Source organism: Manis javanica, chromosome 3 (genome assembly GCF_040802235.1).
Source record: "Manis javanica isolate MJ-LG chromosome 3, MJ_LKY, whole genome shotgun sequence".
Taxonomy (NCBI): domain Eukaryota; kingdom Metazoa; phylum Chordata; class Mammalia; order Pholidota; family Manidae; genus Manis; species Manis javanica.
Genome location: NC_133158.1, coordinates 202,376,284 through 202,392,878, shown reverse-complemented (window position 1 = coordinate 202,392,878; position 16,595 = coordinate 202,376,284). Strand labels below are relative to the sequence as shown.

At 39.5% G+C, this 16,595-nt stretch overlaps 1 protein-coding gene across 8 annotated transcripts in view; it reads right to left on the bottom strand.

The window, feature by feature from the left end:
• KLHL2 (kelch like family member 2) overlaps positions 1–16,595 on the bottom strand; it is a 98,953-nt gene that overhangs the window by 15,974 nt on the left and 66,384 nt on the right. For 6 of the 8 annotated variants that reach the window (XM_073232626.1, XM_037024533.2, XM_073232624.1 and 3 more), the window contains 3 exons: positions 6,386–6,495; positions 2,551–2,667; positions 1,275–1,424 (listed from right to left, as the gene is read on the bottom strand). In XM_073232626.1, the coding sequence (XP_073088727.1) occupies positions 1,275–1,424; positions 2,551–2,667; positions 6,386–6,495 (377 nt within the window). Of the gene's footprint in view, positions 1–1,274; positions 1,425–2,550; positions 2,668–6,385; positions 6,496–15,651; positions 15,968–16,595 lie in introns of those variants that run through there. The other 2 variants (XM_037024535.2, XM_073232625.1) reach the window with 2 other exon arrangements.

Sequence of the window (16,595 nt, the reverse complement as noted above, 5' to 3'; positions counted from 1 at the left end):
TGATAATAAGTCTCAATAAAAATTTAGAATATTTTGAGAAAAACATTTGAACTTCTAGGAGTCGACAAAATGATGAGTAACACAGAGGGAAGTTAAAAAAAATCATGCAAATCTGACTCTATTGGATTCTAAATCTCATCATATGGAATAGGCCAAATTACTTATTTTTTGCTTAGATAATAAACATAGTCTATTGCCAGAAATTTTCTACAAACGAACTGTATCAGTGAGTGGGTATTTCCAGGGAAGTGCCACAAGGGAGTGTGCTGAGGTCTGTTGTAAATTATTTACCAATGATCTAGTAAAAGGAGTAAACAGCACATTGGCAAAATATGCAGGTGGTTCTAAATTGAGAACTGTTGTTAACTGACACTGATCAAAACAGAAAAACAATACCAATACAGATGTGGAGCAATGAAAACGTCCACTCCAAAAATAAAACTTGAAAGAACACTAAAGGCATTAAAGCGAAAGACCATAAAAGACAGAATTTAATGGAAAGGACAGAGTAATAACTCAAGATAATATATGAAAACAATGGATAACTGAGTAATTCTTATTTCTTAATCCATTAGTTGCCCCAAACACGTAAGAGCTAAAAATAAATGCAGAAATAAAAGCACGGATCATTGTGAGTATACCACACATAAAATGGCACTTAAGGTGTTGGTCTTCTAGTGTTGTAAAGATGAAAACAGCAGAAGGGATTGCAAACAGACAGAAATGTAAGGGAAATGAAATCAGTCAACACAGATGGCTTCAACTTAACAGGAAGAGGTAGAATATGAACTTTCACATACGAAAATAGAAACTGGAGGTCAGGGAGACCTATGGGCAATCTACATGGAAATGGCTAAACACGATGGGTAGGTGAGCCATCAAATAGTGTACAACAGAGATTAGGAAGGAAATAATTTATCATCCTTAGTCCTAATATGCAATTCTGTGAAATGACTTGGTTTTCAGTTATAGAAACACATAGCTGTACAGGGAAATCTTTCTACCTGGTCTGATTTTCCTTTCTACTATAACTAGACCTAATAAAACTCAAAAGGGACAAAACCAGTTGCCTTCTGTTCCAGAAGAGTGACATCCCATGGCTTACAAGGGTTAAGTGAGCCAAACAACCCCACCCTGCAGACAAAGTCCAGGAAGTTGAATAATATGCACAGCAATGAATTCCTAGGCACATGGAAACTCAAATGAGTAGAGTGGGCAGCCTCTCTATGGGCCTTTCAGATGGGGTGACAGCAAGCACAGGCTATAGGTCCTACTTTGGGAAGGCTCATGGGTGTCCTCAGACGGGTCCGGGAACTCTTCATCAACATACGTTGCTCCGTTGGCAGCAAATGGTACTTCATGGCTTCAATGAGGTAATCTTTGCAAGCACTGCTGTTCTTGACCAAAGCCTCCTCCTCAACCCTCTGTAAGGAGAAGTAAGATTAAGACCCACCCCATGGTGGGACAGCTATTTCATGATGAAACCAACAACAGAACAGAAGTAAAAGAGAAGAAAAGGCAGTAACTGTCCTCTCCAGTTCAGTCTAAAGTAAGAGAAAAGAGTTTATAAATACCAATAAGAGAAAAAAATGAAGCTGAACAATGCTCAAGTATCTGGTCTGCATAGAAAAATACTTAGGTAATAAAGAGAAGAGCTGCAAAGAAAATTTTGGATTTCAGTGCCAGCTACAGGATACTCTTTAGGTAATCACTTATTTCTTACTTTTAAACATTAATAGTAAAAAAAAAACAAGAAAAAAAATTTAGATCATGAGTCTTTCAGGTGGGGTAGGCAATCCTAATACAGACACTTTCTCGAACACAAGAAGTCAATGAAAATATCCAGAAAAAGGATTCATAATTTTTGTAACCCCGAGCCTATACCATAAATACGTCTTGTCCTTGCTGTCTCTGATCTCACATGCAGGACAGGTCTTTTCTGTTCATTTTCTTCACTGCAGAGCACCAATGATTACACACGTCACAGCAGATAATGAAATCTTTGAGAAATCCTAAAATGCTCAGATCTAATCTCTTAATAAATGTTTCCTTAGATGGTTTAATTATAAAAATACTGAATTGTCCTAGAAAAATGCTAACAATAAAAGAGTAAATTTAAAATTGTTCAAATCTGTGGACTACTACTGACCCATCTATTCTCTTTATTTCAAATAAGCTGGTTTTTCTCAGCTTGGGAATTAAGATAGAAACAAATGCACGGCATTGCGAAATTACAAAGCAGAATTAAACAGTACAAATGCAAATTTCATTTCTGCAGGGAAATCAGAAGAGGTTATTGAAATGAAAGTAAACAAGATGTGGAGCAGCGATGTGGAGCACAGGTGCACTATTCACAGGCACCTGAAGACCAGACACGGCCTCGTTAGACCCTGACACATGCTTACCCAAATCAAAAATAGGGGGAAGGAAATTTATGAGAACTGGGAATGGCCTCAGAGGGAGCAGTTGGTTGTAAAACGCAGCCGGTAAATTCACTGTCCTCTGTCCTGCACCCCAGAGGCCTGGACTGCGTTCTGCACATGCTTTTACCTGAACTAAATACTCCCGGGGAAGCAAAGGTAACCGTACATGTTCCATCAGCCGAGCCATAAATTCTTGCCTTACATCCTTGTCATGGTTCACCCAAGCTATTACTGCTTCAAACACCTTGCAGAAAATACAGAGAAAAGAAACATAAATAATGAGTTATATACCAAGGCATGTGAATAAAATATGGTAAGATTACATCTTACACACAACTCTTGCTAAAATATCCAAGTTCAATACATGGCTCAAATTTTTTCAAAATCCTGACGTGGGAGGTACTTAAAAAACCATTCACTCCATTTCTTTCATTCCTCTTTTCATTGGTATTCAGTAAGTACTTTATTTTTTTCTAGCTTTTTGATATATAAATGACAGATAACACTGTGTAAGTGTACAACATGCTATCTGATACATTTACATTGAAAATGATTACTACCTTAGCTTTAGCTGCCACATCTAATCACGTCACATGATTACCATTTCTTTTTTGTGGTGAGAACATTTAAAATCTACTCTTAACAGCTTTCAAGTTTATAATATAGTATTGTTAACTATAACCACCACGCTGTGCATTAGATTCCATAACTTATTCACCTTATAAGTGGGAATTTGTACCCCATTTCCCCATCCCCCAGTAACCACGACTCTACTCTGTTTCTATGAGTTCAGCTTCTTTAAATTCCACATATAAATGGTATCACACAATATTTGTGTTTCTCTGTCTAACTTATTTCACCCTGTCTTCAAGGTTCATCCATGTTGTCACAAAAGGCAGGATTTTCTACTTTCTCATGGTTGAGTAATATTACACTATATCTGATATCTGTGTACCACATATTTACCCATTCATCCATTGATGGACAGTACATTGTTTCCAAATCGTGGCTATTGTGAATAATGCTGCAGTGAACACGGGGGTGTGGTTATCTCTTCAAGATTTTCATTTTCCTTGGCTATATACCCAGAAGTGGACCATATGGTAGTCCTACTTTTAAGTAAGTACTAAAAAGTACTTTTAGTACTTCTATGTATTTAGTAAGCATTTTTCATTTAGTATTTTCTAAACATTTCACTAAGTATATTATCTAATCTTCTTGAACTTGAGTGGTAGCTGTGATAATTTGATGATATATGATCTAATTCACCATTGATAACCTTTCTATATTGAACCTGGTTCTACTTACTTAGATTTACATCTCAAGTCCCTCTAAAATAAAGTATGCAAAATAATAAAGCAAAATGATACTCTGCAATGAAAATCATGCTCTCATAAACAACTCATATTTGGCTTTTTCTTTAGGGTTACAAGTGTTGGACCATACAGTTCTAAACTGAGGGTGAGCAGAATAGATAAACTCTCCTCTGTCACTGCAGAATATATCCAAATGTAGTATTTCTAAGTTAACAAAAAACAATAATAAGGGCATTATGACTTATAGCATATAGCTATGAGAAAGCTAATAAGTATTTGATCACATAATTTCCTTCCAGACTGACAACTATATAAATCCAATAATCCTTAAGGGGTCACAGAAAATGTTTGATGATATGTAAATAGATTACTGGAGCAAAAAATAGGTTATTTTGAAGTAGAAATAGAATAAGATACTAAAATAATCTACATATTATAATTAACATGTCTCTTTAATTTGTTCAGTCAACAAGTATTTACCAAGTACCTCCAAGTGTTAGAGATAAAGAGGATCCTATCAATTCCCCTGCTAGTTCCCTGCTCTGTCTTCTCTTTGCCTCAGTCTCTACCATCATTCACAATGAACTCTACTGCTCACTGGTATGACGACCTCAAATCCTCCTATCAGACCCTCATGGCTCTTGTGGTCATTCTGCATGCCACCACTGTGACAGGTAGTCTCCAAAGATGTCCCCTAATAAACCAGGCCTCCCCATGTCCACACCTTAGATAGTTACCCCCGACAGAAGCTGGCCTGTGAAGCCAATGGCAGGTGGGGGGCGTGGTGCTGTGTGACCTCACAGCTGGGTTCTAAGAAGACTCAGATTTCACTCTGATGTCCTGAAACGCTCATTTGGGGGAAGCCAGATGTCACGTAAGAAGCCTGACTATGTGATATCACCATACGATGAGGAACCACAGAGAGGAAGGAGAGAGGAGTGGGAAGAGCAGAGAGGGAGATGAAAGAGAGGATGACAGAGAGATGCAACCACCTCCAGCCCAGGAGCCAGACATGGAAGTGAAGGAGCCACCTGGGATACTGCAGGCACCCAAGAGGCCACGTGCAGGAGGATACGCTCCAATGGAGCCATGCCAGCTACACCCGGCCATTCCAGCCAAGCCAGCTGAAGCCCCAGACACCTCAGAGCAAAGTATCCCTATATGCCCTGCAGGAATCCTGCCCACAGAATTGTGAGCATAACAAAATGGTTACTGCTTTATGTCACTACACTTTGGGGTGGCTTGTTATGCAGGAGCAGAAAACCAGAACAGCCTTCAGGACATTCCTGTAATGTGAGTATTACCAGTGCATTCTCCTATTAACTCCAAACCCTCCAGAGGCTCTTCATCACTAGGATAAAGGCAATTTTCTTTAATATGGCTGAGAAGATACTTTGTCATCTTCTCATCCTATCTCCCAACACTCTGCCAAGCATATTCTAAACTCTAGTCATACTGAGTCAACTGAATTCAATTATTCTTTAACAAGACCTTACATTTCACATTCTGTTCCCTCTACCTGAATGCCCTTCCGATCTCTACTTCCCTGGCAAACTCAGACTCACCTTTAAAAACTCAGATCACGAAAAAAAAGCTTGGATCATATGAGCAGAACTCCCATTCCCATCCCATGAATGACTAAATGCTCTTACGAGGCCCACTACAGCACTCTGCAGTCATCTGTTTACCCCACTGTTTGTCCTCCAAGTCCATTTTGTTAATCCTGCATCTGGGACTCCACTGCAGCCTGCCTGGTGCACATGTCTACCAGCAGGAATATGTCTTCCTCTCCTCCTTATTTCTAGAGTGCTAAGGTTACACACATCTCACAACCACTCTTCACATACTTTTCCATATGGCATATTAATTAAAGTAAATGAGTCTTTTTACCACCAGGCAGAATAATTATCCCTGAGGAACAGAACTAAAGTTTATACAACTTTAAATGCAAAGCACACAAAGGGAAAACTCAAGCTTCATTTCCTTCAAATGCAGCGTGTTCACAAGCTTTGTATCTTGATCCCCAAGGGCTAAGAGAAGTTTCTCTCTCCACAAATGTGAATGGTGCAGGTAGCTGATAAAGGCAACACCGAAGCCAGGGAGAACAGCCCTACAGTCAGACAAAACAGCTGCACAGAACTCTGGAAGGGCACGTGGAGGCACTGCAGGAGTCAGTGTGCATGGCTGGGGACAATCTAAAGGCAGAGGATGATCAAGGATGTTCAGTCTGGAACTGGCTGCACTTTTCCACTTTGGGGAACTTCTTACAACTCTCATGATGGTGAAATTACTTTGGTTTGAGAAATACTGCATTTAGATCACAATTCTTATAGGCATTAGTTGTGGGAAAAAGCCCAGTTCCCAAAAGGCACTTGTTTCAGACAGTTTAATGTGTGCAAGCTCTTGCTATGGGGTCAAGTACAAAACTCTAATGCCTAACAATTCAGGAGTGAGATTTACTTTCAACCTCCTAAGGAGTGAGGAAACAGTCATTTACAGACAATCAAGTCAATTAGCTGAGTGTCTGAACTTCCAGATCAAAGATTACTGGCTATCATTACAAGGATCACAAAGTTACAAAAAAAAGCGAAATTAAGAAAGGGAAATACTACATCACTGTACACAGGGAAAGAAAAGTATACTTACCTTCTCTTCTGAGGAGATGGTGAGTTTGTCACTTGAGATTAAGCTGCACACTTGTTCAATGCCAAGATTGAGAAATTCTTCACTAAGAACAACATCTGCAAAATGTTGCTCTGTTTAGAGGTTAAAAAGAAGATCCATTAACACTAACATTCCATTATCATAGTTTCAAACTGCTTATAAAGAAGAGGGTTTTTTAAAATCTAAATTAAGAATGAGAACATCAACTGTACCTCCTCAAGGCAAGAACAAGACAAACTCGAACAAACTCACCAAGGGAGTCACAAAACCGAAGCCCAGGTGGGAAGGTGCCCACGCTGTGCTCCCAGTGGACGCGCGTCTGTTTTACAGGGCAGTTATTTAAGAGTTAAACATCTATCCCTTATATGGCAATAAGACTGTTGGTATTTAAATTTGTAAAACCTTTTGGCTACATAAATCAGATAAAGTGGTGTTCTACATTGACTCTTGATATGTTATATAAAACAACAGAGGGGCCCAGAACATAATGGAGTAAGAAGGGAAACCTGCTTTATTTGAAAACTAAACCACACAAAGAATCTTAAGTGCTAGCTAGTCTGAAAATATGACCATCATTTAGAAAAAAAGATTTGGTTTATTAGATATAGATAGCTCTGAAATCTATGTAAACAGTTTATTTGGGGATCAAATTACACTATTATATACTTTCCACCCCCTTCCAGAAACTAGTAAAATTAGTAGCTCTTAAAATACTAAAAACCTTTCTTTGATTTCATGAATATACCCACTTCTCCAAAACAAACAAATAACCTATTAATATAATAATGACTTAAAACTTGAAAAAAAAAAACCCTAATCATTTCAAAAGTATTCTTTCCTGCAAATCCAGCTCTGATTTATGCACTATAAGCTGATGAGGATATGTGGTGATTTGGACTTCGGAGACACACACATACCAGATCTGCTGTGTGCCGGCTTGTAAAACTATGAATAAGTTATGTAGTTGCTCTAAGCCTTGGTTTTCTTATCAGTAAATTGCAGTTTAAAAAAAATGTCTTGTCTAATAACATTGCTGTGAGGATTAAAAAACTAATGGTTTATAATGCACCAGGAACTGTGTGGTAGACAGTAAGCATTCAATAATTTAGCTCTTATTGGTGATACTTAAACTCTAAAAAACTTGTCAGGAAATTGTTTTTCTAGGTCTGCACAATTAACCATATTCGAATTCTTTTTTAAAAAAGGCTTTTCTAAGGTGAAATAAAAGATTCAAGTACGTGTTTACATACCACAAAAAAGGACTAGTTGGCTTCCCTTTCAGAAACACTTGAGAAATAAAACCTGCATTTACATAAACCCCATGAATAAGGATTCACTTTAGGAAAGGTTCATCACAAGATGACTTTAAAAATAATAAGCAGCTTTAGGAGAATATAAAATGGTTGAAATTACAAAAATCAAACTGCCATACAAATTTTGGAAGCCCAAAAGTCTTGGTCAAGCAACGCATTGCATTGAAATAAATATGAACATGAAGATAAAAAAGAAAAATAATTTAAAAGACAAAAATCAATGCGACAGAACAGAGCGCCCAAAAATTGACCTACACACACAGTTGACAAAGGAAAAAAGGCAATTCAGTAGAGAAAGGATAGCCTTTTCAGCAAATTCACAGTCAGGAGGCCCCCTGGTCAGAGCAGCCTCCCCCTGCACCACCCTCTCACATCACTAAGGCCTCTTCCCAGCACTTCCTCTGGCCCAGGACCTCACGCCTGGCTACTGGGAAAAATTACAAGACATTCCAAAGGCAGCCAATGTAATCGGAAGAGACAGCAGCACAAGAACAAACATGACAGGGATGCTGGAATTACCAGGATGGGAGTTTTAAAACAACTATGATTAATGTGCTGAGGGCTGTAGATAAAGCAGACAACATCCGAGAGCAGACGGCAGAGCAAGTGGAGAGATGGAGATTCCAAGAAAGGCCCGAAAAGAAATGCTAGAGATCAAAGACCCTGAACAGAAACACAGCATGACATTGAAGGGCTCAGTAGTGGACAACAGGGCTGTGGAGTGACCTCTGTGCTTGAAGACAATGGTGAACACACATCATGTTTGTCAAAACCCAGAGGATGTAGAGCACAAGCAGTGAGGCCTAATATATATTATGGTCTTTAGATAATAATGTATTCAGTGTACTGATAGTGGCACATTAACTGTAACAAGTGCATCCCACTGAAGCAAGATGTGAGTAACAGGCAAACAGTGGCGAGAGGGAACTTTCTGCACTTTCCAATTTCCTATAAACCTACCACTGCTCTAATAAACAGAGTTTATTAGTTAAAAAAGAATGCACCAAGAACAACATGAATGAGAAGTGTGTAACTGAATCTATAATTGATCAAAGGTCAAATTAGAAAAAAATCAAATTGGTATTCAAAAAAATAGTGACTAATGATTAAGATATTTAAATTTCTACTGTTAAGAGATATCACAACCTAGTATGATCAAACCTAGTATATCAAAACCTAGTATGAATTCTTTAATAGGATTACAGATTCTAAGAAACCACCATGATTAATTACAAGTAAAAGCAACCATGATTAATTTCTACATCTGAAATGTGATCCTATTTCCTGACCTCACTAGAAGGGTATATTAAGACAATATTTCAAAAGTATTTTATACATAAATAAGGGGAAAGTTTTTTTCAGTAGTTGGATTTGCTTTTTAAAGAATGAACATAAGAAAAGCATAAAGGGATTCTTTGTATTAAAATTCCCAAACATGGAGAAACAAATTCATTTTTGTGAAAATCTGACAAACAGCAAATAAATTTAAAGTTATTTATGACAGCAAGTTAGAAATTTAAATAGGAAATAGACAGTAGTTACTGAACAAAAGCTAATACAAACCGTTTTCCTATGCATAAAAATATTTTTACTTCCAAATATATGCCTATTATGATTTTGCACCAAGCTTCTGTAAATTTTAAATCTGAAAGTAAGAGATTGCTGGCCTCCTTACACTTTTCATGGAGGAAGAACTCTCCAGTGGTAAACAATGTAACAGAGAGAATATAACCTTTCTATCGCATGACTACACAAGTTTTCCTTTTTTTTATCCTTTTATTTGCTTCATCAATCAGAAAAATGGACTTGATAAAAAACAAACTTGGTAACTTTTAAAAAATATCAGCAATTATATAACATCGAGAAGTAAGGGCCTTAGGTAAGTAAGGAACAATAAACTCTAAGGAAAGTCAAGTTTGGATCTAAATTCATTGTATACTCTTTATAGTGTTAAAATAGTGAACGATTATATAACAGTACTGTTAAAACTGTAGCATAGCTGTTACTCAAATTAACCCCACCACTTCACTAAAAAAAAAAAAAAAATTGCTCCAAAGGAAAAGTGAAGAAATGTTCAAAGAGATTTTCATTGTAGACATACAGGTTTTTCAGCAATTCCAATTCTCACAAAGACTTTCTACCTGAACACCTCTCCTTAGTAAAGTCCTTCAATACTGGTATCTGATATTTACATGTCCACATTAAGCTTTCTTCAGAAGCGCGTGGGAACTACGTGGAGCATCACTTGGGTATGAGGGCACTGTTTGGCAATATCAAGAGTTAAGTTAGTCTGCCTATCTTCTACTTGTATTAACTGTGTGATTCTTCAAATGCTCTCCTGTATTAGCCGGCAGGCAACTGGATAGATTATTGCATGCTAACATGCTCTCCAGGGACCAGCTGCACCCAACAACTGGGTGAATCACTGCAAAGCACTCTGAGCATGTGTGTGGATAAAATGAAAGGTCCTGTGGCCAAGATTCTCACCTGGCCCTGGTTGGCTGGCTCACTACACATGTGTGGGTGATATGTTACTACTGACTCTATATAAAGAGCTCTGCCCAGTGCTCTGGGCGACACGGTGGCATGGGTGCAAGGTTGTAGGAAAGCAGAGCAGAGGCTGGAGTGGTGGCAGTGCCGAGGACAGAGCCAGAAGATGGCTGTGCGGGCAGAGGGGCCCAGAGGATGGCTGTGTAGGCTGAGAGGCCTAGAGGCTTGCTGCATGCAGACTCGCGCTGAGTGAACGGGATTTTAGTGATTGACCTGCCACCATGGAAATTCAGGTATAACCCTTCCACCCAAGACTGTTTTACCATCATTTCTTTGGTCACATTGAATCCATAATGAACTTGCCCAGGGCTGAAACCCACTGGCAAGACAACTTGTGATGCCTCCACTTTCTCTGGCTACACAAATTTACCCTGTGAATAATCTTCCCGTTTTAATGTCACCTAATTGTAGCATTTATTGACCTTTCCCATGCAAACTGAAGATTCTACCTGCTTACCTACAATAGCTCACACAATTTATGTGGCTTGACTCCATGCCATAAACCAGTATGACTAATAGATATCCTAGGGCCACAGAATGAACTCCTTTTCCCAGAACGGTTTGTGCTTCAGTGCCACCGACCCTCTGTTGCCTTACATGCTCTCCTGTCTCAGTTTGCAGTTACTCTTGTTTCCTACCAACCCATGCTTGCTCCACATGATCCTACAACATTAACACTTCAACCAGTCCAACTGGTATCAAACTAAAAACATTAAAGACAGTATCTAAACCTATTACAGCATTTTCAAAAGCATCTTATCATTTCTCCTTTCTTCTTTGTAAGCCTTGTGCTACAAGAAAAGATTTAGTGAAAAACAGTTTCATGACTTTTGCTTCTAGCAAGTACTACTATAAACTGGGAATAGAGGAGTGAATTTACTATTGCTCAGTTAATGAAACAGTTCTAATGAATGGCCAAGAGAACACATACAGCACCTCTAGACAGTGTGCTAATAAACTCTTCTGTCAATGACATCAGACTACATTTAATCTATTACCTCACAAAGGTCATTCTCAAACTCCACACTGAATAAGTAAGACAGTTCTACTGTTGCCACCACACCATCCTGCTTTTCTGATTCTGGGCTAGAAGTGACCTACTTCTAGCCCAGAAAAATTCAGAGTGTTTCAAAATGTGCGAGGTTCATTATCAAGAGGAACCACTGCATTTGTGTACACACACACACACCACATGTATGCTTAGATGAACCTACCAGCTACTCGTTATCTCAATGTAGTTTTACACCTCAGAATGCTATGGGTAAGGAGAAAGGAAAAGAGGCTTGCCTTAAAGTATCTGTAACTCATTCTCTTTAGCTAAAATAAAGCAAATCTTATCATTTGAATGGAAAAAGTTTTATTTGATGAAGGAAAAAATAAAAAATGATGTCATATCTGTAAGGGTAACAGGAGGTCTGCAAAGTTGTTATAGGAACATATAAAATCTGTACTATGCTTACCAAGGGAATCTTTTGGCCATCTCGAAGGAATGAGTGAGATGAGAAAACATTAGTCAATTTATGTGAGACACTTACCATAAGGTAAACCACTTTTCCAATACATTAAACAAACAAACCCAATGCTTCCTAACAATACATTTATGTGAATGAATTAGTAAAACCTTGGGTCTGTTTTCAAAAAGCATTACAATAACATGAACCTGACATGACTGACAGTGGCAATTCTCAATTTTAAGATTCTTGTACACATATCAAATTTCTAGGTACCAAAAAGCAGTAGAAAGCATGTTTGGATAGGAATTGGTTCATGGGAATTCCGTGAGAAGAAAAGCAAGAGTTAGTGCTGCCCATCTGTTATATAGTATGTTCTTGATAAAAATCACTATTTTCTCTAAGATTTATTAATTCATGTTGTTAAATGTCCTAATATTACCACTACTGCTAATAAAAATGATATTATACAAAATTAATGGATAAAGAATATGTGGTACATATACACAATGGAATATTACTCATCTATAAAAGAGTGAAATCTTGCCATTTGCAACTACATGGATGGACCTACAGGGCATTATGCTAAGTGAAATAAGACAGACAGAGAAAGACAAATACAGGATGATTTCACTTTTATGTGAAATCTAAACAAAAAAATTAGCAAACAAACAAAACAGAAACAGACTTTTAAATACAGACAACAAAATGGTGGCTGCCAGATGGAAGGGAGATGGGGGTATGGGTAAAATAGGTGAAGGGGATAAAGCAGGACCAACTTCCAATGAGATAAGTAAGTCACAGGGATGCAAAGCACAGCACAGGGAATATAGTCAATGATTCTGTAATATCTTTGTATGGTGACATATGGTAACTATACTTATTGTGGTAAGCGTTTAGTAATGTACATAGCTGTCTGATTACTATGCTGTACAGCTGAAACCAGTGTAATATTGTATATCAACATATTAAAAAATGGTATTATATCAACATTTTTTATCTGGTCTCAAGCCATAAAACAATATAGACCCCAAAGTTAAAAACAAACAAAACAAAATAAAACCCTACTATGAAACATTGTCCTATTTCATACTGCTAGTAAGAGTATAAATCAGTGCAAGCTCTACAAAAAGCAATACTGAAACCTTTCCCCTCAAATATGCTTAACCACTTACAAAATGACACACTCCAAGTTATGCACTGCAGCACTGTTTTTAATACTGCAAGAGTTCATCAGTAGGCATTGGATTGAGAGGGTACAACTACACAATGGAATATTCTGCATCTGTAAAAAAAAAAAAGAGTAAGAGGGGCTCTCTTGTCCCCTCCTGGCACGAGCCAGGAGCTCTTTCCTCTCACTTTATTTCTAAATAAAAGCCTGTACCTTACTCTCCTAAAAAACAAAAAAAAAGAGTAAGAAAGCTCATGATATGACAAGAGCTTCAGGAAATAATGCCCATTAAGAAAAAAAGGGGACAGAACATAGCATATAGTATGTTATCTACCTTTTGTATAAGAAAAGGGAAAGAACACTATAGATTTATTTCCACTGGAAACCTGTAAGTTACCTATGGAAGGCATTAAGGAGACAGGAATAGGACAGGTGTGGAAACAAACTTTTACTGTGGATAGCTCTGTACATTGTGGTATATGAACCACATAAACAGATTATTTAGCTTCTCCCACCCACAAAACAAAACTAAAGCCAAAAAACAAAAGCCAGAAACTAAAACTAGTGATTGCTTTTACAGAGGGGAAAAATGAGGGGCAAGAGTGAAAAGGAGACTTTTTAAAGGTATACCTTTCAAATATTGTTAAGCCTCATGTATATAGTTAAATGATGTTTGACAAGGGGGCCAAGACCACTCAAAGAGGAAAAGACTATCTCTTCAAAAAACAGTGTTGGAAAAACTGGATATGCACATGAAAAAGAATGAAGATGGGCTCTGATTTTACACCATATGCAAAAATTAATTCAAAATGGGTTAAATACCCAAACCTAAGACCCAAAACTATAAAACTCTAGAAGAAATCTTAGGGAAAAAAATTTCATCATGTTTGATATGGTAATATTTTCTCAGCTATGACACCAAAAGCACTGCAACAAAAGCAAAAACAGACAAATGGGACTACATCAAAGTAGTGTGGTGCATTAAAGAATACAATCAATAGAGTGAAAGGCAACTTTCTGGGAGAAAATATTTGTATATTTAATATAAAATATTAATATAATAACCCCTACAACACTATAGCAAAAAAAACCCCAAGTAATCCCTCTTTAAAAAACTGGGCAGAGGAACTGAATGGACTTTTTTTCCAAAGAAGACATACAGAAGGCCAACAAGCATATGGACAGATGCTCAACATCACTATCACCAGAGAAATGCACATCAAAACCACCAAGATATATCCCGTGACAACTGTCAGAATGGCCACTATCAAAAAGACAAGAGATAGTAAGTACTGGCAAGGATGTAGAGAAAAGGGACCTCTGTGCACTGATGGTGGAAACCTAAGTGGGTGCAGACACTATGGAAAGCTATATGGAGGTTTTAGAACTACCATATGACCCAGCAATTCCATGCCTGAGTATATATCCAAAGGAAATGAAATCAGTCTTGAAGAGATACTTGCACTCCTGTGTTCATTACAGCATTTACAGTAGTCAAGACATGGAAACAAGCTAAGTGCCCATCAATGAATGGATGAATGGATAAAGAAAATGTACATACATATAGTGGATTACATATATACATGTGTATACAGTCACACACACAAATGGAGAAAGAAGGAACTCCTGCCACTTACAACATGGATGGACCTTGAAACCATTATGCTAAGTGAAGTAAGTCAGAGACAGATAAATACTGTATGATATTACTTATATGTGGAACCTAAAAAAGCCAAAATCATAGAAACAGAGAGTGGAGTGGTAGTTGCTAGGGCTTGGAGGATGGGAGAAATGGGGAGATGTTAGTAAAACGGTACATACTTCCAATTACAAGATGAATCAGTTTGGGGCAGCTAATGTACTGCCCCACTTATGTGGCCCCACTTATGAATTTTTACTTTTGTCACTTGTCCTTTTGGTGTCCTATCTGAAAAACCATTTCCAAGGCCAATGACAAAGACTTACTCCTTATGTTTTCAACTAGGAGTTTTATGGTTTCAGGCCTTATGTTTAATTCTTTAATCCATTTTAGTTAATTTTGTGGTGTGATAAAATAGGGGTCCAATTTCATTCTTCTGTATGTGGTTATCCAGTTTTTCCAAAGCTATTTACTGAAGATGCTATATTTTCCTCATTAAATATTCTTGGCTTCCTTGTCAAATATTTGTTGATCATATATGCAGGGGCAACAAGAATTACAAATCTAACACTCCTGAGATTTTGTTAATCCTCGCTTCTTTTCCTCCCAAATAAACATAAATCCTAACAGATCTAAATAAAAAGAACAAGCTGGCTTTCCCACTCTCTCCTCACCCGCTAGCACTGATGGTATTTAAACATAAGGCAAGGAAGTTCTTTTATGTTTTAGAATACTTCTGAACTTTTAGTAGTGAGGTTTTCAGTCTGTTGTTTTTCTGGCGGCAGGGGAGTGTCAGTTAAGAGCACAGAATCACTTGCTCGCCTCCCTCCTCCTCTCTCTCCCTTCTGCCACTGGTAGGCTGCTTCCACATGCTCCCTGATCTGATTCTGCACAAATGCTTAATAAGGTTGTAGTGATTTAATACAATTAGGAGTGTTGCTCACAAATTATCCAATCCATTAACACTCTAGCAAGGAAACAATTACAGAGGAAATGCCAACCAAATTAGAAAACACCTGGCGATGGGTACAATCTGTTCAAGCACTCACTGAGGTGTATTTTTATACCTACTTTTGAGTTTTATACATTTCAGAGCAAAGAAAAATGGAGGTAAACTGCGTCACCTGAGAACATTCCTCTTTGTTCGGCCTCTGTAAGTGGAGATGATCATCACTCTTGGCAGTTCAGAATCAGTTTCTGACTGAGTTAAACACTCAAGGATTCAACTCTCACAATAACTATCTGAACTTTCTCATCATAAGGTGGATATACAAACACATCGAAGGAAATCTGAAAATGTGCCCGGCTGCCAGGGCTAAAGTCCGGCCGAATCCCCTCGAGAGCGGAGGGTGCGCCGGGCGCTCCCAGGCGGCAGCTTTGCTTTCAAGGCAGCGACGAGAGAAAGCTCAAGGGCCGCACCCAGGGCCAGACCCCGTTAGGTGCCAGCAGTCGCCCAAGTTCCCGGCAGCTCCCGGGGCCAGGGGAGAGTCCGGGGTCCTCCTCGCCTGCCGCTGGCCCCACGCGGCCTCCGGCGCTCCCGCGGGAGGGGGCGGAGCCAAGACTCGCCCTCCGTTCCGGCTGCACCCGCCGCCGCCAGCCGTGGCGGCAGCCGTGAGCACGCGCGTCCTGCCCGCCGCCTCTCCGCCGGCAGCCGCGAGCCCAGTCCCCGGTGGCTCCGAGCGTTGTCCTTGCTCCCGGAGCGACGGGCGGTGCCCCGCGGGCAGGCTGAAGAGAGCGCCCATGCCGGGCGTCAGCACCCAGCCCCGCCGGCCCGCGTCCAGGCGCGCGGCGACCACGGCGCCTCCGAGAGGAGGATCCCGGCTTGCGGCCGCCACCGCCGCCGGGCCGTCACCCGCGGGGGCAAGCGGCGAGGCGGGGTCCCATCCTCTCCCCCCAGCCCCGCCGTGTCTTCTGTTCTGCGCCGGCTCCCGGGCGGTGACGCACTGTGCGAGGGCTGCGCCTCGGCCAGAAGTTTGTCCGGGTCGGGAGCCGCTAGTAGCTTTGAGAGCGCGGCGGGCGGGACGAGCGGCCTGCGGCCCCGCGGCCACAACGAGGCGGCTCCGTCCCA